At 40.0% G+C, this 25,044-nt stretch overlaps 1 protein-coding gene across 5 annotated transcripts in view; it reads right to left on the bottom strand.

The window, feature by feature from the left end:
• The window catches only part of TRIP4 (thyroid hormone receptor interactor 4), an 81,198-nt gene that overhangs the window by 13,717 nt on the left and 42,437 nt on the right, over positions 1-25,044 (bottom strand). For all 5 annotated transcript variants that reach the window (XM_028141944.2, XM_008139130.3, XM_054716145.1 and 2 more), the window contains 3 exons: positions 23,251-23,438; positions 19,516-19,640; positions 16,785-16,876 (listed from right to left, as the gene is read on the bottom strand). In XM_028141944.2, coding sequence (XP_027997745.1) covers positions 16,785-16,876; positions 19,516-19,640; positions 23,251-23,438 — 405 coding nt within the window. The remainder of the gene's footprint in view (positions 1-16,784; positions 16,877-19,515; positions 19,641-23,250; positions 23,439-25,044) is intronic.

Here is a 25,044-nt window from a genome sequence, read left to right on the forward strand (position 1 = left end):
CTCTCTCTCTTCTTTTGACATCCCCATAATTCGGATGTTGGTACACTTGAAGTTGTGCCATAGGCTCCTTACACTATCTTCATATTTTTGGATTCTTTTTTCTTTTCTGGTTGGTTTTTTGCTTCTTTGTATTTCAAATCTTTGACTTGATTCTTGCGATCCTCTAGTCTGCTGTTGGATCTCTGTATATTATTCTTTATTTCAGTCAGTGTTAGCTTAATTTCTAGTTGGTCCTTTTTCATATCCTCGAAGGTCTCACTAAATTTATCGGCCTTTTCTAGAAAATTCTTGAAAAACATTATAACTGTGGTTTTGAACTCTATATCCAGTAGTTTGCTTTTCTCCATTTCTTTCATTTGTGACCTGTTTCTTTGTCTCCGCATTTTGGCTGCTTCCCTGTGTTGATAGAGTGGCTTTGTGTGCTAGGCGTCCTATAGGGCCCAGTGGCTCAGCCTCCCCAGTTACCTGAGGTGGACACTCTTGGTTCACCCCTTTGTGGGCTGTGTGCACAGTCTTGTTGTAGTTAAGCCTTGACTGTTGTTGGTATCACTGGGAGGAATTGACCTCCAGGCCAATTGGCTTTGAGGATCAGCTGTGTCAATGATGGGAGGATTTCTGTGCTGAAGACACCCTTATGAGGCAAGACTTGCTTCAGTGGGGCTTTGGTGCTCACTGAGTCTGCTCCCTGAGTGTGTCCCTTATGGATCTGAGGAGTTGTAATCTGGATGGTCCTACTCTGACTCCTGGGTACACTGACTCTTGGATCTCCAAGGAGGTGCTAATTTAGCCTCTGCCTAAGGCCACCCAGCAGGAGCTACAGAGAGATCTGCAGATTCCTCTTCTTTGTTTGGGTTTTGGAGGTGCCCAGATGAGGCCCAGCTGTGAAGCAATGCAAGCTGCTGTGGAGCCTTGAGCCTTCTTTTGGATGTTCTGGGTCTCTCTGACTCAGCTGCAGTTTGTTAGATAAGTTTAGATTTCAAAGGACCAGGCCATTCATATGCAAAAGCCTCTGCACACAGCTTGGATGGGGCAGAGTCTCAGGGCGGAGCAAACAGCAATGGCTTCCCGTCAGCCCTGCCCTAAGAGGCCCCTGGGTCAGTGTCCCTTGGTAATCGCTGCAAGCACCTCTGAGAGAAAGCCGCCCTTGAGTTCCGCCTGCTGCAAGACAGTCCAGTTTCTCCCTGTATGAGTCTGGGACCCCAGAGTCTCGCCCAGAACTGGAGTTCAGAGCAGTCAGGAGCTTGTGTCTCCCTGCGGATTGAAAAAGCCAGCCGCGTACTCAGTTGCCAGCCCTCTCCGCACGCGCCTCCATACCTCTGCACTTTACTTCTGCAGCTCCTCTGAGTCTCTGTGTGTTTTTCTCTTCCCTTCTAGTTGTAGAATTTCCACTTAGCCAGCCTTCCTGTGGTTCTGGATGATGTCTGTTTTGTCTTTTAGTTGTAGTTTTTTTTTTTTAAATATATTTTATTGATTTTTTACAGAGAGGAAGAGAGAGGGATAGAGAGTTAGAAACATCAATGAGAGAGAAACATCGATCAGCTGCCTCCTACACACACCCCACTGGGGATGTGCCTGCAACCAAGGTACATGCCCCTGACCAGAATCAAACCTGGGACCCCTGAGTCCGCAGGCCGACGCTCCATCTACTGAGCCAAACCGGTCAGGGCTTAGTTGTAGTTTTGAAGTGTTGTGCGAGGCAGCAAGTTCAGGTGTTTACCTATGCCGCCATCTTGGTTTCTCCTCTTCCTCATTCTTGAACACATTCCTTAGTTGGCTTCCAGAATACCATTCTCTTCCTGGTTTTGTTGCTTTACTGACTGCCTCTCATCTCCCCATTCTTTAAATGTTGGTATGCTTCAGGGATCAGGTCTCAGACCTCTTCTCTCCTGGGCCTCTAACTATGAGAGGTGATAGATGGTAACTAAACGTATTGTGGTAATCATTTATATATATATATATATATATATATATATATATATTTATTATGTTGTACACCTTAAACTAATACAATGTTAGATGTCAATCAAATCCCAATAAAACTGGGGGGAAAACAAGGTCCTTAAAATGCATTATCAAAAAGAGGTATCGAGGTGGAGGAACCAAGATGGCGGCATAGTTAAACAACTAATCTGCTGCCTCACACAACAATTTCAAAAACACAACTAAAAGACAAAAACGTCTACCACCCAGAACCACGGGAAAGCTGGCTGAGTGGAAGACTGACAACTAAGAACAGAAAGGAGCACAATCGCTGAAAAGCTGAGGTACGGAGGCACGCGAATCGGGCCCGCGGCGGGCGGCTGGGTGCGCGGCTTTTCATGCGGCTTTTCTTCAACCCGCAGGGAGACAAGCTCCCGATCACTCTGAAATCCAGTTTCTGGGGACACTCGGGGGACCCAGACACCTACGGGGAGAAGCTGGACTCTCGGCCATCGGGTCGGAAAGTGAGAGTGACTTTTTTGGGGTGGTGCGCCCAGCAATCATTGTTTACTGCGCTGGAGCGCGGGGGCGCAGGGACTTGGAAACGGGAAAGGCAGAGACGGCTGACGGCAGCCATCGCTGTTGGCCATGCCCAAGCCTAGTGACGCCCTGAGACCCCACCCAGCCCTGAGGCCCCACCCCGCACATTCTACAAACCCGCCCAGGCTCCACACAGCGGCTTTTACATATAAATGGCCTGTTCTGTGGCAGCTTAACCAACTGCAGCTCCAGTCAGACTGCTCCAAAACCGCCCAAGCAAAGGAGGAGAAAACTAGCCCTTGCTGTAGCTCCTGCTGGGGAACACACAGTACACAAGGGTACACCAAGAGTGTCCACCTCAAGTAACTGGGAGGCTGACCCATTGAACCAATAGGACACCTAGTGCACAAAGCTACCCTACCAATTCAGGGAAGCAGAGAATATGAGAAGGCAAGGAAACAGATCACAAACCAAAGAAATGGAGGAAAACAAGCGATTGGACATAGAGTTCAAAACCACGGTTATAAGGTTTTTCAAGAATTTCATGGAAAAGGCCGATAAATTCCATGAGGACCAACTAGAAATTAAACATACACTGACTGAGATAAAAAATATTATACAGAGACCCAAAAGCAGACTAGAGGATTGCAAGAATCAACTCAAAGATTTGGAATACAAAGAGGCCAAGGACACTCCTCCAGAGAAGCATGAAGAGAAGAGAATTCAGAAAGTTGAAAATAGTGTAAGAAGCCTCTGGGACAACTTCAAGCGAACCAACATCAGAATTATGGGGGTACCAGAAGAAGAGAGAGAGCAAGATGCTGAAAACCTATTTGAAGAAATAATGAACGAAAACTTCCCCCACCTGATGAAAGAAATAGACTTACAATTCCAGGAAGCGCACAGAACCCCAAACAAAAGGAATCCAAAGAGGACTACACCAAGACACATCATAATTAAAATGCCAAGAGCAAAAGACAAAGAGAGAATCTTACAAGCAGCAAGAGAAAAACAGTTACCTACAAGGGAGCTCCCATACGATTATCAGCTAATTTCTCAACAGAAACCATGCAGGCCAGACGGGAGTGGCAAGAAATATTCAAAGTGATGAATAGCAGGAACCTACAACCAAGACTACTCTACCCAGCAAAGCTATCATTCAGAATTGAAGGGCAGATAAAGACCTTCACAGATAAGAAAAAGCTAAAGGAGTTCATCACCACCAAACCAGCATTATATGAAATGCTGAAAGGTATTCCTTAAAAAGAGGAAAAAGAAAAAGAAAGATAAAAATTATGAACAACAAATACATATCTATCAACAAGTGAATCTAAAAGTCAAGTGAATTAAAAATCTGAGGAACAGAATAAACTGATAAACTTATTAGAATCAGAGGCATAGAATGGGAGTGGATTGATAATTCTCAGGGGGAAAGGGGTGTCTGTGTGGGGAGTATGGAAAGAGACTGGACAAAAATCATACACCTATGGATAAGGACAGCGGGGGGGGGAGGTAAGGGCAGAGGGGGGGGTGGGAACTGGGTGGTGGGGAGATATGTGGGGAAAAAGGAGAAACAATTGTAATCTGAACAATAAAGATTCATTTAAAAAAAAAAAAAAGAGGTATTGCTTCTTGCTCACTAGGATGGCTATTATAAAACAAAACAAAAACAAAAAAACATGGACAATAACAAGCATTAGTAATAATAAAAATTGAAACCCTTATGCATTGTTGGTGTGAATATAAAATGGTACAACCGCTGTAGCAGTTTGGAGTTCTTCAAAAAGCTAACACAGAATTACCATATGATTCAGCAATTCCACTTCCAGGTATATACCCAAAAGAACTGAAAGGGACACAAACAGATATATGTTCTCAGCAGCATTATTCACACTAGCCACTAGTTTCCACAATTCATGAGTAGGTTAATGAATAAACAAAATATGGTATTTGCATAGAATGAATATTATTCAGCCTTAAAAAGAAATGAGCCCGGCCAGTGTGGCTCAGTGGTTGAGCACTGACCTATGAACCAGGAGGTCACAGTTCAATCAGGGCACAGTTCAATCAAGTTGTGGGCTTGATCCCCAGTGGAGGGGCATGCAGGAGGCAGTTTATTGATGATTCTCTCTCATCATTGATGTTTCTATCTCTCTCTCTCCCTTCCTCTCTGAAATCAATAAAAACATATATTAAAAAAAAAAAAAAAGAAATGAAATTCTGATACAAAATGGATAAATCTTGAAAAATCATACTAAGTAAAATAAACCAGACACAAAGGGCAAATATTGTATGATACTACTTATATGTGGTACTTAGAATAGGCAAATTCATAGCCCTAACCGGTTTGGCTCAGTGGATAGAGTGCCGGCCTGCGGACTGAAAGGTCCCGGGTTCGATTCTGGTTAAGGGCATGTACCTTGGTTGCGGGTGCATCCCCAGTGGGGGGGAGTGCAGGAGGCAGCTGATCCATGTTTCTCTCTCATTGATGTTTCTAACTCTCTATTCCTCTCTGTAAAAAATCAATAAAATATATTAAAAAAAAAAAAGAATAGGCAAATTCATAGAAACACAAGGAGGAATAGAGGTTACCCATGGTTGGGGGGGATAGAGAAAGAAGGAATTATTATTGTTTTTCCCTTCAATAACTTTTTTCTTTTTAATCCTCACCTGAGGATATGTTTTTATTGATTTTAGAGAGAGAGGAAGGGGATGTGAGTGAGAAACATCAATCAGTTGCATCCCATATACACCGACTGGGAACTGAAAACGCAACCCAGATATGTGACTTGACGGGGAATCGAGCCTGCAACTTTTTGTTGTATGGATGACACTTCAATCAACTGACCCACTTGGCTGGGGCTACTTATTTAAGTTTTTTAATTTGGCCTCCCCTTAGTAGGACGAAAGCTCCACGAAGGCAGAGATTTTTGTCAAAATTTCCTTCTCAGCACCAATCATGCCTGGCATATAGTAAGTCAATCAATAAATACTTGTTGAATGAAAGAATAAGAAATTTACCAACTTGTGCATTAAGGTTAACTTAATAATACTGAATATGCATAGGCTGGGAACTAGACACTCCTAGGATTTTAACTCTGGGTAAAAGCAGGTGCTATTCTGTAATCTGTTATCCCTCAAGCTAAATTAAAATTTTTGTGTCTTAGCAAGTATCCAATAAGGCCCTATGTTTAATAAAAAGTACCCTGATATATATTAACACAGTAAGCAAATGTCAAATAAAGGGGGAAAGGTTGCATAAATGATATTATAGAACAAGAGGTTCCTTGGACCCATTCATGCCTCACAGTCAAGATAAATATTAAAATCAACTTTCCCTTGTGCACCAATGTCACCCCAATAAATTCAGTAAAATAAAAATCAACTTTCCCAACTGAATCTAAATCCAAGTTTCATGTGAATATCCCTTTTTCCAAGCTCTATCACTGAACTTTCAGAAGCTTATAAGAAACAGAGCTGAAGAACAAAGCAGCCTACAAGGAATAAAGAAAAGTAAGGCCTATGCATTGGGAAAAGAGATTATTTTTCATGGCAAAATGCATTATAGCAAAGTCAGCTTGGCAGAGCCTCAGTACCTCTAAAAACATACAATCTCTGCAACTGCAGCCTGGGCACTAGGGACCACATTATACACTAACAAGTCAGAGACAAGAAAGGAATTTCTGGTCTGAGAGGCAAAGACTAAAATGCAGCTGACTCAGAGAAAGAGTAAATTAAGAGAGGGGAATTCATATTTGTGAAGAATGTAGATAAACTTGATGTCATATCCAGAGAGAATGCTAGATTAAGGATCACTGACATAGTACAGTAGACATTGTGGGCTATAAGATCAAGCAAGCAACTCAAAGCAACCATTCAGATTCAGTGACAGACTCTTCAGGAAGTTGCTACTGTCCTTACCTAAGACAACATGATTCCTATCATCACCTGGTTTCCAGCCTAACCACCAGGGGAGGTATGGTGGACTCTTCTTTCATGCCTCATAATTTTCACAGCTGTCTAATATAAATGGTAATTAACTACTAAACAGCCATTTTCTTCTCCCCTCCAGAGGAAAGTTATTCACCAGCCATCTAGAACAGCAGTCGCCAACCCATGGTCCACGGACCACTGGTGGTCTGTGAGATACAAAAGGTTGGCGACCACTGATCTAGAAAACATTTCTTTTCCATTTTCATAAAAGAAAAAAAGTTTAGTAGTTTTGGGCAACCACAGATTCAGAACCAAGTGGGCATTTTCACCAACTCTGCAAGAGTGCCTCCATTTAGTCCTTGTACTGAAATGATCAGTAACTCCTAAATGATGTCAATCTCCACAAATCCCCAGATGACCTCTAAATCTTATACCTGTCTCCACAGAACTAAGAGCTAAAGCAGTCAAGAAAAAGTCACTGACAAGGAACATATATTTGCTGTAGGTTTTCTTGGTTTAAACTTTGAGGAACTAGATAAGACATAAAATCAGGCTCTGAAATCTAGTTAGCTGAAAACCAGCTCCAAGTAGATTGAGGTGATAATACTCAGAAAGAAGAAAATAAGTCTGATAAAAAGGCCACATGCACAATAGATCCAAAGCAGCAGATCCTGAAAGCAACTGCGTTCTCTGGTAAATAGTTCTTGTTTACATTTTCCTTCAAAGCAATTCAAGGTGTTCAAAGGATAACTAGTATCCTGGGCCCTACTCTCCTGGAAGATAAAAGTTTCCTCACATCAAGGTAACAATGATCATGATACTTTGACTACTGTATATTGATTGGGGTTGGATAAAGATCATGCCAAGTGGCCCAAAGTGGGATAGCTGAACTCCCTTGTACCAGTACCCAATTCAAATCATGTATCAAAGGTAGGTAGTTCCAGCTCAATGATACAGAGTCAATTCTTATTTGCTCCAGATGAAATGAATAAGTGATAAGCAATATATAGTTTATAGGTCTTATAGTCATTTGAGGAAGATGATCTGGTTTAAGTCACAAAGCATTGGTCTCCTGGTCCCATCCTACTCACAATAAAATTTCCACTGTGGTTTTCTGTGCCTTTTGGAGTCTTATGCTAGAATCTCCACATGCAATAGAATCCAATCAAGTATATTTCTCTAAAATTAACCTCAGCTTTTCTGCCCTGACCTTTCAAGACCTAAATGGGAATCACCCATTCATGACAAGTATTTTTGGTCTTAATTTTTATATAGCAAGTTTTCACTCCTACTCAAACTAGTAAGAACCAAAAGAAAATTGCTTTTAATTAAAGATACTACATTGTAAGATTCTTAACCACTGAAGTCTACACTGGGACTGATACCTCCTCTTGAGTTAAAGACTGCCAATTTTAGATTTTATCTCCCAACTAGAGGTCCAATGCATGAAATTCACGCAAGAGTAGGCCTTCCTTCCCCTGGCTGCCGGCACCGACTTCCCTCTGGCACCCAGGACCTGGGCTTCCCTCTGGCCGCTGGCAGGCACCGGGGACCCGGGCTTCCCTCGCAGCCCCGGTTTCATCCAGAAGAAGGTCGTCTGGTATAATTAGCATATTATGCTTTTATTATTATAGACTAGAGGCCCGGTGCACAAAATTCATGCACGGGGGGGTGGTGGTGGTGTATGTCCCTCAGCCCAGCCTGCACCCTCTCCAATCTGGGACCTCTTGAAGGATGTCCGACTGCCCATTTAGGCCCGATCCCAGTGAAATTGGGCCTAAACAAGCAGTCGGACATCCCTCTCACAATCCAGGACTGCTGGCTCCCAACCGCTCACCTGCCTGCCTGCCTGATTGCCCCTAACTGCTTCTGCCTGCCAGCCTGATCACCCCCTAACCACTCCCCTACCAGCCTGATCAACGCCTAACTGCTTCCCTGCCGGCCCAATTGCCCCTAACTGCCCTTGCCTGCTGGCCTGGTCACCCCTAACTGCCCTCCCCTGCCAGCCTGGTCGCTCCCAACTGCCCTCTCCTGCAGGCCTGGTCACCCCTAACTGTCCTCCCCTGCTGGCCTAGTCACCCCCAACTGCCATCCCCTGCTGGCCTAGTCACCCCCAACTGCCCTCCCCTGCAGGCCTGGTCACCCCTAACTGCCCTCCCCTGCTGGTCTGGTCGCCCCCAACTGCTCTCCTCTGAAGGCCTAGTCCCTCCCAACTGCCCTCCCCTGTAGGCCTGATCCCCCTGCATCTGCCCTCCCCTGCAGGCCTGGTCCCTCCCAACTGCCCTCCCCTGCAGGCCTGGGTCCCTCCCAACTGTCTTCCCCTGCTGGCCCAATTGCCCCCAACTGCCCTCCTCTGCCAGCCCAGTCACCCCTAACTGCCCTCCCCTGCAGGCCTGTTTGCCCCAACTGCCCTCCCCTTGCAGGCCTGGTCCCTCCCAACTGCTCTCCCCTGCTGGCCTGATCGCCCACAACTGCCCTCCCATGCTAGCCATCTTGTGGTGGCCATCTTGTGTCCACATGGGGACAGTCATCTTTGACCATATGGGGGCGGCCATCTTGTGTGTTGGAGTGATGGTCAATCAGTCTTTTATTAGATAGGCTGTCTGGTTTGACTCAACTGAGAATTATTCTGAGGCATAGCTCAGAGAATCCTTTGACCTCAGTTAACATATCAAGGTAAGATCATTATTAAGCATGATTAACATTAATAGTACCCCTTTATTACATAACATTTGTCTTTTAGAACAAAACAGATTAAAATATTTTAAACTATGCAAATGAAAACTTATAAAAAAAATTGATTTTGGTATCGTGAGCACACACTAGAGAACACCTCTCCTTCACGGCTACAATATAGGTTTCCTTTGCCATAGCTCATTTATTTTAAAACGTTATTTACCTTAAAAGAAAATTCTTTTCTTTTGTATACCCCATCTGGACTAATGGTAGTACCATTCACCCACTCACCCCAGCCAGAAACACAAGTTTATCCTAGACTTCTTTCTTTTTCTCATTCTTCATATCCAATCAAATCATCAAGTCCTAAACATTTCAATCATTTGTTCCTTTCTGTCCACTAAACTGCCAGAGTATTATTGCAGACCTTCATCATGCCTCACCTGGACAATCATTTCCTTGTATTTAGGCTTGCCCCATCCAGTCCATCTTTCCTACTGCTGCCAGGATAATCTTTCTAAAATACACATCTCATTACAGCACTCACATAGTTGCCTTTAGAATACAATTCAAATTCCTTCACAAAGCATTTAAGGCTTTTCATATATCACCCATTGCCAGCCTCTCAATACCTGGTATATTGTTACAACTTTTATTGAGTACCTACTATGTGCCAGGCCATATACTAGGACACTGGAGATAAAAATAAAAATGAATATGACATAGAGGGTGACCAACTACATGTGAACATTTTATTTATTTTTTGTAATTATGAAAAAAAAATTACCATCCTGCCAAGGAGGAAATGGGCTGAAGTCAGGGAAGACTCTACTGAAAGAATGACATCTAAGCTGTTAAAAAAGATTAAATAGGAACTCTCCTGGCAGACAAGAACATAGACACATGATATAGCATGGTATATTGAGGAAGACATAAATTATGCCTTCTTCAGGACTGACCATTTTTAGAAGCTTCTTTAACCTTCCCTACCCTAACTCCAGCTGACTTAGGGTTTGGTCTCCTCTTTTGTCTATTTCTTTGTTCATATGATAATTATTATGGTTGGGTTTTTTTGCTTGTCTCTTCCAATAGACTTAAGGATTTAGAGGGAATAAAATATCTTGCTAAGCCCTGGCAGGTATGGCACAGTTGGTTAAGCATCATCACATGAACCAAAAGGTTGCCAGTTTAATTCCTGGTCAGGGCACTTATCCAGGATAGGGGTTTGATCCCTGGTCCGGGCGCATATGGGAGACAACCAATCGATGTTTCTCTCTAACATCAATGTTTTTCTCTTTCTCTCCCTTCCTCCCTCCAAAGTCACTAAAAAATATATATATTTTTAATCTTGTTAAAACTCTGGATCCTCAGTCTTTAGCACAGTGCCTGGTACATGGCACGTGGTCAATAAATACTTAATGAATGTACAATTGTATAATATTCTGAGCAATAAAATTTTTAAATAGGAGATGATTTACCACCTGGTTCATATAGTAGACTGGATGACAAATCAAGAAGCTTTGAACAGATTACAGATTACAGTAAGATAGCAAGACTAAGCAGATTCCTTCTAAATCAAGCAGACCACATTCTCTCTAAGCCTGGGTTTACTTACAGGTAAAATGAAGGTGCCAGATTAGGTGTTTGATTCTACCTATCTAAAACCGTTTGCACCTGCCCTCCCCCCCGGCCCCCGCATTGCCTAATTCCACTGGCATTATCCTAGAACAGATTTTTAAAAATATCTCTACCTTGAATGACAAATGTCTTCTCACTAGTCTTCCTACCTTGAGTTTTTTCACTGCAATCCATCTTCCACATTGCTGCCAGAATGATTTTCCTCAAGCAAGGTTCTGATCACTTTCAAACCACCTTTTCCCATCCCACAACTGACTACAGAAAAAGTCTTCCCCCTAGACCTAGAGCCTGTCATTCAAAGGTATCTACCTCTGACAAAAACATACCTTTCCAGTTTTGTTTGCTGCTTCTTCCCCTTCACTCATATTCCTCCCTCAACAAACTAGTTTGCTATTACTCTCCATACAGGCCCATAACTGCCTATCTCACCTTACTCCTTCTCCTTGGCATGTGCTTTCTACCATCTAAGTAGGAAGACTTGAACAGCAATCCCAATTCTACCAATTACTAACAGTATACAAGTTATTTTAACTCTCTTAGTCTTAAGTTCTCTCATTTCTAAAAGAGGGGTAATGATAACTTGGAGTTGTTGCGAGGGTAGAAAATAACATACATAATAGGCCTGGCACATAATAAATTATCAAAGAGTAATAGATTTTATTATTACTACCCTTCAAGGTTAATTCAAAAGCTATCTTTTTCTTAAAGTCTTTTGTGATCCCGCCCAGCTGGAGGCAACCTCCTTTAAGTTCCTCAGAGGCAGCCTTTACTTCTCTTGAAATAGTCATCTTTGCTTTTTATTTTGTATTTGGTTTACATACATATCTTATCTAGCTAGTGGTCTTTCAAACATTCTGAGGTCAGAAACTTTGGCTGATTCAATTTTTTGTTTCCTTTAGTGTCTAAAACCATGACTGATTTGTGATAGACACTCAAGTATTTATCAATGAATAAAAGCTTAAGAAAATCTTAAGAATTATATGCTCGCCGAAACCGGTTTGGCTCAGTGGATAGAGCGTCGGTCTGCGGACTGAAAGGTCCCAGGTTCGATTCCGGTCAAGGGCATGTACATTGGTTGCGGGCACATCCCCGGTGGGGGGTGTGCAGGAGGCAGCTGGTCGATGTTTCTCTCTCATCGATGTTTCTAGCTCTCTATCCCTCTCCCTTCCTCTCTGTAGAAAATCAATAAAATATATTTTAAAAAAAAAAAAGAATTATATGCTCATTTTCAGATGAAAAGCTAAACATTTAAAAATGTACATAAATGAGTATAAAAATATTAATATCCCCTTCCTCTCTTCAGGATAAATACAACAGAAAGCATAATGCTTCCTAGATTATTAAAAAATGTACATGCCTGTCCTCAATTCATTAAGTGAACACTTGCTACCCAGGTTGCAAAAAACTCGGAGTCTATTCTGTCAGAAATTCTAGTAAATGTTCTAGTTGTCATCAGATTCCAAAAATACATTACCTATCTCACTCAAATGAGCTGTGATTTTAAAGAACTGCCAAGGGTTAGGCTAATTGTGGAAGATATTCAACACCCCTCTCTATGGGTTCTCAGATACAGCCCTCAAGATTCCTTAGGAACATATATTTTAGGTCTATAAATTGGTAGGTTTTCTCAGTACAACATATATGTGTTTTTATTGATTTGAGAGACATAGGAAGGAGAGAAAGAGAGAAATATCAATTGGCTGCCTCCTGCATGCCCCCTACTGAGGACCAAGCCAGCAACCCAAGCATGTGCCCTGACCAGGAATCAAACCTGTGACCTTTTGGTGCATGGGACCAAACTGAGCCACACTGGCCAGGGCCCTTTTCACATATTTTAAAAGAGAATTTGGGGACTCTTTATTATTTAAGGTCAATGCCTGATTTAAATATCGACTATTAATTACTTCCTTCATTTTCTAACTTCTAACCTCTCAGACATACAATCGTTGGTGATAGTAGCCAATGATTTCCACATACGAAGTGGTATTTGCAATCTTCCTGATCTGTATCACTTGGATGCTTTTTTTAAAATATGTTTTTATTAATTTTTAGAAAGAGGAAGGGAGAGGGTGAGATAGAAATATCAATGAGGGAGAAATATCAACATCAATTGATTCCCTACTGGGGAATCAGCCTGCAACTGGACCATGTGCCCTGACTGGGAATCGAAACCTGTGATCTCTTGGTGCATGGGTAGATGCTCAACCATTGAGCCACACCGGCCAGGCTGGATATTCTTATAGAAGTCTTCTCCTCTGGAAGATTGCAATTCTATTGCTAATGCAATTATATAGGCACACAGCAGCAGAACTACTTCATCACAATTCCTTGAGCCCTGGCCGGTTTGGCTTGGTGGTTCGAGTGTTGGCCTGGGAACATAAGGGTCACCAGTTCGATTCCAGATCAAGAGCAGGTACCTGGGTTGCAGGTTTCATCATCCTCAGCCCTGCTGGGGGCGAGTGCGGGAGGCAATCAATGGATGTCTCTCTCACATCAATGTTTTTCTCTCTCCCCTCCCTTCCTTCCACTTTCTCTAAAAATCAATGGAAAAAGATATCCTTGGGTGAGGATTAAAAAAAAAAAAAGATAGGGTCTTGGTTATTATAAAAACCATAAGATCAAATGGAATAAAGGGTCAGTAAACTGGCAGGAGAGGAATGGATTCAGTACAGAAGAAATTGAATAATCAATGACCTTGGAGATTTCAGACAAATCTGATTTTCTATTGAAGGCAGAGATATAAATAGCACAAACATAACACAGACACATAGAAACAAAAGCCACCAGCTCAACTTTTTGTCTGAAAACTTGTTAAGTCTAGAGAACTGTTCAAACCACAGCTGCTAATGGTTATGGATTTGGCAATCAAAATGTCTTTGTTTAAAAAAAAAGTTTTAACTGCCTTACTATTGAGGTTACAAACCGCAGCCTTGATGCATTGTTGCAGTTAACATCCTCCCTGCTGTTTTTGAGAGCTTACATCTGCTGCTGGCAGATAAAACGCTGGCAAACGGCATGGGCTCCTTCCAGGGGAATACAAAAGTTTTAACTAGATGGCTCTCATCTACCTCAGTCTCCTGAGTTGAGCCTACAGTGCTTTCTGTAGCACTCCTACCTTGTCTAGGTTGATCTCCTGCTATTACTTAAGAGGGTTGAAGGTCTAGTGGGATTCTTTTTCTGTTACAAATCAGCCATGCCAACCATACTATTCTTAGAAGATAAAAGGAAGATGAATTCTTAGCTCAGGGGAAAGCACTTTTAGCACATATTTTAAAGCCACTTCTAGTGTAGTGCACTTGATTTTTAACAACCACTAATAAAACCTTTACTGTGTTTTGGTTTTTTTTAAACTAAATGATCACACTATGCTGAAAATTGTGAGGGCTTAGTATATTTTAACTAATCAAAGAAAGGCCAAGAGTTTAAGATCAGGAAGTAAGTAACTGAGTTTCTTTGGGGAAGAGAAAAGTTAGGAACAAGATGGAGAAGTAAAATGTGGGCCAAGTCACATAGGAGATTGGTTTCGGTTGAAATAAAATTAGTATATCCACACGGGTTTTCAAAGAAAATGCAATTTAGCTGAGTGATGAGAAATGAGTGCGGAAATGCAGAAAGATTTAAATCAGGAAAGTGTCTCTTGGATGATTCTCCCTCAGTGAGCTGATCTATGAGGATGAGAGAAAACCAAACATACCCAGACTAGCACTTCCAAAACTTACACACCACAAGATACTAGTTCTGAATAGGCAAATAGGGAGTGTTTGCGGGGAGGAGGGGAGAAGAAGGGGCAGAGATGTGGTCAAAAAGTTTTGTGAACACTGCAAGTTATAGCTACCAGATATATCAGAGAGTTACATCAGAGAGTCATAATACACACTAGCATATTAAGGGCTCTGAGAAGTTTTTCAGTAAATAAATTTATTTAATCCAAATACATTTTCCAAATCTATATGCTCATGGAAACCTCACAACTCCCTACCCCCGCTATTTTTCAGAGAACACCTATGCCATGGAATAGTTTGTGAAATGCTAGTGTAGGGTTATTATTCCTAAACTCTCAATTCATTCTTGCAGAAATGAGAATAAGGTTGGTAAAACAGACGAGGCAATTACATTTCGTACATCATAGAACCCTAGCTCAAAGAGAGACAGACAGGTAGGTTACCGATGTTGCTTGAGACATTTTCCAAAAGCAACCAAATACCAAAGCTACAACTTTAAAAGCTGTAAGATCCTTATTTGATAAACAATCATCAAATAGGGGTAATACCAATTCTGAATACATTCATGTGCTACCTTCAAACACAGAATAGAAACAATAGGGAAAAGCCACAGAAAAGCTGACCATAGGAAAAATAAGCATGGGATTACTGTGTTTAATGAAGCTTAGAGGCTTCTGGCATTTTGAGATATTCTAATGTCATACATTAGGGAAATTCATAAGGAGAGTTGCCATGACCTCCAGCTAGAAACATATGAAAGGATTCCTACACTTCTATAAGCTACCTTCAGCATCCTCAGGATAAAAGACAGAATAGGAGGAGCATTATGCTACCCTGAAAGATAGGTAACCTGGAGAAACCAAAATGATGTTTTGTTAATTAGATTTCTAATTCCATAGACTAGGATTATAGTTTCCCAACCTTTTCTACATAAATTGTGGCAAAAAGAAGACTGGCTATAAATCATTTGATCTTGTATCAGGTGGTGGTTTGCTTGATTGGCAAATGAGAAAGTAAAGGTAGGTTCCTTGCCAAACCACCACCCACACTGCCAGATGCTCCTGGTTATTTTTGTTAGAATGCAAATAACCTAAGAGGAAAAGTTACACTACGCTGTTAATGACTGTGAGAGTCTCTAAAATTGTAAACCCTACACCAATATAAGGAATTCTTACATTATTTCTAAACTGAAAAAAAAAAAAAAAAAAGATAGAGTAAAAAATGACACTGAAAAAATGGGCAAAGGGCCCATTAGATGGATAGGACAGGCACAAGTGTGTGGAAAATGAAGAGCCTCCACATGTCTGTGGTTTTGTGTAGATCTAGATCAGTGCTAAGAGCAGAAAAAAAAGGCCAGGAGTAAAAATTCATGCCAAATTACATGCATTGTATTCACATACATAAAGCAATCAGAGAAGGGCTGAGAAGACGATCCACAAGAAAATGAAAGGCAGAAAACTAGAGAGATAATAACAACTGGCTAAAACATGTGAAGAAAGGATAGAGAAGGTGATATAGGAATAGTGTTTTTTTAAAATGCAGACAGTAATAACACTAGTGAAAGGCAAATAAGTCTGGAAAGCAAAGAATTTACTGAGAAAAACGAAGCTAAAGAACACTTTCTTAAGCACAGTGGTAGAAGCCCTACTGCTTAAAGTAACGATTTAAAGTACAGTAACCCATATTGATAGGTAAAACTCTTCATGCTTCAAGGATGATCCTTCTGATTTTGGATTTCTCTAGTCTGAATCTAAACACAAGGCTCTAAATTTCAAGTTTTCCAATTAAGCTAAAGTCCTTTGGCTCCCTCTGCTGTTCAAAAATGTACTTTAGTTATGTCAGTTCAATGTTAAAATGATCAAAATAATTAAAAATACACACATATGTACACATGCACACCAAACTTGGCACAGTCCAGGCAATCAGAGTTCAAACATTTGCTTATCATGAATTCTCTGGCCCAGACCAAATGTTCCAGAATAAGTAATAACAAATTCTATCATTCCTACCACCTAACTGAAATAATTCAAGGGATAATGGAAGCTTTATTCACCAAAAGCAGCGAACTTTTACTAAGGGATGAAAATCCTATATGTGTTATCTGGATTGTGGCAAAAGTTTTTTATGCAGAAATGTATACGTACCTATTCTCCATATACCAGAAATCAAAGCATCACTATACCATACTTATTCTGTTTTTACCCTGGTCTTTCCTCTCCCTAATATCTCTCTTCACATGTTTAAATTCAGTTGCTAGCACCTTACTATCATCAGGATATCCTGTGTTGAAGGATCTATATAGGTCAGTTATAGTGGCGAAGCAAGCATCTGTCCAAGAGAAGTATTCTTACTCACCTGATCCTTAAATTGATTCTGGGACAAGCAGTCAATTAGGTCCACACAGCCCAGAAGACAACCTGATGGATAGTCATTGGGAAATTCCACATCTGAATCAAGAATAAAGAATGATTAAATTTCCTTTTTTGTGACCATGGAACTCACGAATCTGTTTTCAATTATCAACAAATCACTTTCTCTATTATCTATATGTAGACATAAGGAAAACAATGAGGTTTTTATTTGGCTCAACTATTGATATTTTAGCAAAAAAAAATTACCCTAACCAGTTTGGCTCAGTGGATAGAGCGTCGGTCTGAGAACTGAAGGGTTCCAGGTTCGATTCCGGTCCAGGGCATGTACCTTGGTTGCAGGCACATCCCCAGTGCGGGGTGTGCAGGAGGCAGCTGATCGATGTTTCTCTCTCATCGATGTTTCTAGCTTTCTATCCCTCTCCCTTCCACTCTGTAAAAAAATCAATAAAATATATTTTTTGAAAAAAACTGAGTGGCTGGTTTAGTCCACTCTCCACATCTTAAGCTATAGGAAAATTACCCGCACACCATCGAAGTTCAAAGACCCCACAATTTCACTTCAAACAAATGAATTCCACTACACTCATCTGGATCAGACTAGAGTTTTTTTGTTTTTTTTTAAAGAAGTGTTTGCATATTACTGTGATTTTTTAATTATTTTTTAATATATTTTACAGAGAGGAAGAGAGAGGGATAGAGAGTTAGAAACATCAATGAGAGAGAAACATCGATCAGCTGCCTCCTGCACACCCCCTACTGGGGATGTGCCCGCAACCAAGGTACATGCCCTTGACCGGAATCAAACCCGGGACCCTTGAGTCCGCAGGCCGACGCTCTATCCACTGAGCCAAACCGGTTTCGGCCAGACTAGAGTTTGGTGATGAAGGGTTCTGGAAACAAGCTACAGGTGTCAAGAGAAAACCCATAAATATTTTTAAAAAATTAAGAATGTCAGAACACACAAATGTAAAACAAGCCAGTTATATCAGTCAAAACAGAAATACGTTTTTATAGAAACATGTACTTTTGATTCCAAAACCAAAACAAAGCTTGGTTTTATATATATATTAGAGGCCCGTTGCACTAAGATTCGTGCAATAGGCCTTCCTTCCCCTGGCTGCCAGCACCAGTTTTCCTCCAGCACCCAGGACCCAGGCCTTCGCTCTGGCCGCCACCTTCAGTCTTTGCTCTAGCCAGAGCGCCGCTCCTGTAGCTCCCTCCACCCCCTACCATCCCCCTCATAGCAGGCATCCCGCCCCACCTGGCCGCTCCACGCTTGCATGCGTGCTGCCCAGAGGCCCAGAGCGGTTGGAGGGGTGGGGCCGCCACCTTCTCTGTTGCGTTAATTTGCATACTCACTCCTGATTGGCTGGTGGGCATCACAAAGTGACAGTCAATTTGCATATTTTGCTTTTATTAGTGCATATATATATATATATAAATATTTATAAATTTTTTTTTTTAATTTATTTCAGAGAGGAAGGGAGAGGGAGAGATACAGAAACATCAATGATGAGAGAAAAGTCATTGATCGGCTGCCTCCTCCCCCGCTGGGGATTGAGCCTACAACCCGGGCATGTACCCTTAACTGAAATCTAATCTGGGACCCTTCAGTCCTCAGGTCGACGCTCTATCCACAGAGCTTGAATTTTAAAAAACTTTTATAGGTGTTGCCCTGGTCAGTGTGGCTCAGTTGGTTGGGTGTTGTCTGTGCACTGAAAAGATTGCTGGTTCGATTCCTGGTCAGGGCACATGCCCTGGTTGCAGGCTCAATCCCTGGTGGGTATGTGTAGGAGGCAGCCAATGGATAGTGCTCTCACATCAATATTTCTCTCTCTCTCCCCCTCTCCCTTTCTCTCTCTAAAAATCAATAAAAAATATTTAAAAACAAATAAATAAAAAACCTTTTATAGGTGTGTCTGTAATTATCCTCTCATTCTATCTTAAAAAGAACTGTATGATCTGAATAAAAGGAAGGAAAACAAGAAACCTAAGGGTCAGAAATGTATTTTAAGATCCAAATTTAGTGTGCTGAGGGTGATTGTCAAAATACACTACTTAAGTCAACCACCCTTGATATGTCCAAACCCAATAGCAGATGTCTATTTGGGTCACTACCGATAAAAATTCTTATTTGTGGTTCTTCCCAATCTAAAGATTCCAGAGTTTATAGCAGTCATTTTACTATCATAGTAAATACACTATGGATAAAATTTTCTCAGATAAAACTAAGATTGCCCTGGCCAGTGTGGCTCAGTTGGACTATCAACAACATACACCAAAAGGTTTCGGGTTTGATTCCTGGTCAGGGCAAATACCCAGGTTTCAGGTTAGATCCCCTGTAAGGGTGTGTATAGGAGGCAGCCAATTTGTGTTTCTCTCTCAAATCGATATTTTCTTTCTCTCTTTCCCTTCCTCTCTCTCTGGAATCAATGAAAACATATCCTCAGGTGAGGACTAAAAACAAACAAAACAAAGTAAGACTAGTTGTTTGATTTCTGGTATTGAGAACTAAAATTTTTATTTGCACTATTTGGCAAATTAATGCTTTCAACAGCTCTCTATGACCTGCCACTAAACAAGCAAATACACAAAGTTTAAAGTCACTTTCATACTTTCAGCCAAAAAAAAAAAAAAATCATAGGAAGAAGGAAGTGAAAGTCAATGACTTCTCTCAATAAAGTAAGACTAAAAGGAGAATATATGGTTGTTACCTTTCCCACGAAGAAAACGATATGTAGTCTGGAGTTCTGAGACTTCTTGAGGGGAGGGTCTTTTGGCTGTGGCTGCTATCCAAAGTCGTCCTCTGTGAGGGGTGTACCAACTTCTGCCCTCCACCCTTAAACAAGTATAAATTTATCAGGAAGAATCTAAATTCTAGTGTCCTGGAGGATCTCATAATATACCATAAATTATCCAGTTGAACAAAGAGATCTGTAGATGATACCTCAGCAAGAGGAGTATTTTTTGTGGAAAATAATTCTCCCACAATATGCTTTACTTGAGTATGAATTGTGTTCCCTTTCCCCAGTTATTCCTATTATCAGAACAAGGACAATTCATCTCTCTCAGCTTCTATTTTTTAAAATATGATCTCTATAACTCAGACTGGGGGCTTTCATTAGCCTTGGGACTTTTACAATCCAAATCTTCTATTTTAAAGGTATCCAAGTTGTCACACAAAAATGGAAATCTGTGCCTTTCTTTGAGTCAAAGGCTAACCTTTTCCCTGAAAGATTTGTCAATTGTTCTCTAACCTTACAGAAAAATTCTCACCCACATATAATTCCTCAAGAATAGTTACTTTCCGCCCTAGCCGGTGTGGCTCAGTGGAGAGAGCGTCGGCCTGCGGACGGAAGGGTCCCGGGTTCGATTCCCGGTCAAGGGCATGTACCTTGGTTGCAGGCACATCCCCAGGTGGGGGGCGTGCAGGAGGCAGCTGACTGATGTTTCTCTCTCATCGATGTTTCTAACTCTCTATCCTTCTCCCTTCCTCTCTGTAAAAAATCAATAAAATATATATTTTTTAAAAAAGAATAGTTACTTTTATAATTGTTATTTAAAAGGATTTAAGTAAATAAAAATGTTTATAATCTTTACTCTTTAAATTGCCACCACATTCATTTATATTTTCCAAGTATTTTATAAAAGGTTATGTTCTTTGCAGGTAATTAAATAACCTGTTCACTAGTGTGAATCTTTAAATGGAATAACAGAATACATTCCAGAGAATTTCATTACTCCAAGGATTACAAAAAGATGTTTCTCTTTTAATTCACACCAATAAAATAAAGTACCTAGATGATATACCCCTATGATACTATTCTTAGAATGGGAAAAAGGGATATTCTCATATCTTTAGTTTTCCAATGTAGATGAATTGGAAGACTGCTGGGCACAAAGTAAGTACTCAGTAAATGAGGAATGAATCAATATATTTCTTCCCTCTATACCAAATAACCTTAAGGGCTACTGGGGAAATTATCTCACAAGCATAGCAAAAACACCCACTTTATTTCTGTGGGAATAGTGATTGTGGGTTAGATGCTGCTCATCCTGTTCTTTGCAGTGAGAAAATCTGAATAAACAGATCCAAAATAGGATAAGAGAAATGTAAACATTCTGATTCCCTCAGCAGAGAACAAGCTGTCTAGTTTTCTACTTTAAAAAGGGAAGGCACCTAATTGCAGAGAACGAATGAGGAAACAGACACCTGTAGGCCTGGCTGCCCTGGAGCAGCAGCAGAGTCCTACACACCTGCTCTAACAGCACAAAACACCTGGACTATGACGAAGATAGACAAAGCAGGAAAGCCTGACCTTCAAGAGGAGGGGAAAAACGGTAATGCAACTTAATGAAGGAGGGAAATCACAACTAATCATGAAAACACCAAAGCACTAATGATTGTTCCTAAGTATTGATAACAAATTTTCTTTCAGTAAAGTAGAAAAATGACTCTTACACAGTGAGTGGAAAAAGCACTTTGAAACCTGACCTCTAGTTCCATTCCTGCCACTAGTAACTAACTTTGGAATTCAAAGCAAGCTACTTTATCTTTGCCTGCCTAAATGCCCTCATTTGTCCAAGATTGTAATAATACTGCCCCAATCTATTTAATAAAGCTACCTCTTTGAAAATGGTAAAATGTTATTTAAATACAAAGTATTATCCCATTATGAGTTAGGACACTGCCAGGCATATAAAATTCTGATAAATAAGAAGGAAGAAAGTGATATCTGTACTCCCATATTCGCTGCAGAATTATTCACAATACCAAGACATGGATTGATGAATGAATGGATAAAGAAGATATGATATATATGTTTATATACATAATGATATATTATTCACAACCATAAAAATGAAGAAGATCCTGACATTTGCAACAACATAGATAGACAGTGAAGGCATTTTGCCAAGTGAAATAAAATAAGTTAGACAGAGAAAGACAAATATTGTATGATCTCACTTATATGTAGAATGTGAAAAAACAAACAAACTCATAGACACAGAAAACAGATTGGTGGTTGCCAGAAGGAAATGGGGAAAGGAGTTAAAAGTTACAAACTTCAAGTTATAAGTAACTTGTGGGGATATAATGTACAAAATGGTGACTATAGTTAACAATATTTTATTATATATATTTGAAAGCTGCTAAGAGAATAGATTTTAAAAGTTGCCATTACAAAAAAAAAATGTGTAACTGTGTGGTGATGGATACTAACTAAACTAATTGCGACAATCTTTTTGCGATATATACACGTATATCAAATCATTATGTTGTATACCTTAAACATATACAATGTTGTGTGTCAATTTTATCTTTTTGTAATGTTTTTATTGATTTTCTTTTTTTTTTTAGAAAGAGAGGAAGGAAGAGAGAGAGAGAGAAAAACATTGATGAGAAAGCATCACTGATCAGCTTTTTCCTGCACGTCCCCTACTGGGGATCAAGCTTGCAACACGAGAATGTGCCCCGACTGGGAATCAAACCAGCAACCTCTCAGTACCCAGGACAACGCTCAACCAACTGAGTCATACCGGCCAGGGCAAATGTCAATTTTATCTTAATAAAATAGGATGAAAAAGGAAAAATAAATGTTGTAATGAAAAGTGAAAGAAGAAAAACACAAACATAAATACATATTATAACCTCACTATATAACAATTTGCATAGGAAAAAGAACATAAACACTCCAAAATGCTAACAGTAGCTGTTTCTACCTACTTTTCTGTATTTTCCAATTTTTAGCTACTTTTCTGCATTTTCCAATTTTCTATTTACATTTATAAAAGAAAAATACCAAACTATTTTTAAAAATTGAATTGAGAAGAAACATATGAAACCATGGAATTATACGCTATTACTATCACCACTAACAGGTACAACAACTCCACTCTATTATAGTTCTACTATATTCCTCACTACTCCTCCCACTTTTTGTAGGAAAGGAATTTGTGGTAAAATAGTTTCTCAATATGGTTACTCAGATAGACAGATAGATTAGCTGGATGGACAGACAGATAGTCAGATGAATAAAAGAAAAACAAAAGCAAAGAGGCTAATGTCTTAAATTAATAAATATTAAAAACCTTGAATTTCAAATAGGATCAAACCATTAAAAAGTTGAGTGCCTTATTACAAAGGCAGCACAAAAGAAGTTTTATCAATAGACTTCCTACAAAGATAAAAAAACTGGTATTCTATTGTTTGTTATGACTAAAATCCTTAGCCATTTTAACCTCAGTTTTTTAAAGCTATTCAGTAAAAAAGAAAACAAAAAACTATTATCAAGTCAGTAACATTAATATATTGCTTAAAGTTTTATGTACTAAAGAATATTATAAATCATCACTAGATTGGGGAAACTAAATTTTAATCCATAACTCTAAATCAACTTGATGTCACTGTAAAATCTCTCACTGTCAAGATTCACTTCTGTTCTTACCTTTTAATCCCTCTGACAAGCAGAGAAGCCCAGGGCTGATGCATAGAGAGGCACCAGCCACCATCAAAGCCTTCCTGAAATTCTTCGTCCTGGATTCGCAACTGGTGCCGATATGAGTTGAACTCTGGTTCTGATCCCACTGAATGGAAAGCCTTCTTCTGTGTGGCTGCAGCTGTCTGGTCTATCCACTACACAGGGGGGAAAAACAACATACAGTTCTGAAAAGGAAAGTACCCGGAGTAGGTCTAAAAAATGAGATGAATGCTAATAATGAAATCTTAGTGGGAACATATTTTTAGAAAATTTTATCCCATCTTTGAAACAAGGACGAAAGAGCTGGAGAAGGTACAAATTAAGTAGAAGCTCACGTATGATAACAAGGTTCCATCTTAGAGGATAATTAGAATGTTGAAATCTCCACACAAAGCTTTCTAATTCCAGCAACAGTACAACTATCACACCAAATAACTGGTCTGTAATTATTTCCATTTTATATTTGTTAATACATTATATTTCCCAAAATAAATATTTCAGCCCAATGAAGATTTAACGTTTTGATCTGTACATTCTTTATGTGCTGAGGGGCAGAATCACATGCTGGTACCATGATAAAGCCAAACAGATATTGTCAGGGGCAGTAGTTCTGACTACTGGATGCAAGAAGTATTATTCTCTTAACCTGAATTAAACAATTTGCCCCTAAAGGAGAGAATGGAGCACTACAGAAACGAGACTTCCATCATGTAAAGAGAATAGAAATTACATGGTACAGGTAATTACAGGAGACTGAAGAGTCCTGACAGTAGTTCAGTCAGAGAATGACAAAGGTTAGTGTTTCTTCCATCCAGAGAAAGAAGACTGAGTGCTCCAAAATTTAAGGGGGGAAAAGAGGCTTTATTAGGATGGTGAGGTTAGATTAGTTGTCTTAATTTTTTGACTTTTTACTTAGTAATTTATAGATGGGGAAAAATGCGAGAGTGGTAGTCCAGAAACTCTAAGCAATCATTTAACCCCTAAAGGTTTCACTTTTCTATAATGTAAAGTAATGGGGTTGGACTAAATAAATCTCTAAGAATCTTTCCGCAATAAAATATAAGTCCAATCCACTTTGTATATTTAAAAAAAAACCACAGAAACATTCAAGTACTTAACTATATGAAAAGGCATAAAGCAGCAACATATAAAATATAAAAAAGACTATGGTTCTTGAATTCAAGGAAGTTAAATCCTAATAGAAGACAGACACATAAATAACTATCCAAAATATAAGGCAGAGAGATGCAAATCAAAACGAAAATGAGGTACCATCTCACACCTGTCAGAATGGCTATCATCAACAAATCAACAAATGACAAGTGCTGGCGAGAATTCAGAGAAAAAGGAACCCTCGTGCACTACTGGTGGGAATGCAGACTGATGCAGCCACTGTGGAGAACAGTATGGAGTTTCCTCAAAAAACTAAAAATGGAACTATTTGACCCAGTGATCCCACTGCTAGGAATATATCCCAAGAAACTAGAAACACCAATCAGAAAGGATATATACACCCCTATGTTCATAGCAGCTCAATTTACCATAGCTAAGATTTGGAAATAGCCTAAGTGCCCATCAGCAGATGAGTGGATTAAAAAATGTGATACATCTACACAATGGAATACTATGCTGCTGTAAAAAAGAAGGAATTCTTACCATTTGCAACAGCATGGATGAAACTGGAGAGCATTATGCTAAGCGAAATAAGCCAGTCAGAGAAAGATAAATATCATACGATCTCACTCATTTGTGGAATATAAT

Source organism: Eptesicus fuscus, chromosome 5 (genome assembly GCF_027574615.1).
Source record: "Eptesicus fuscus isolate TK198812 chromosome 5, DD_ASM_mEF_20220401, whole genome shotgun sequence".
NCBI lineage: Eukaryota > Metazoa > Chordata > Mammalia > Chiroptera > Vespertilionidae > Eptesicus > Eptesicus fuscus.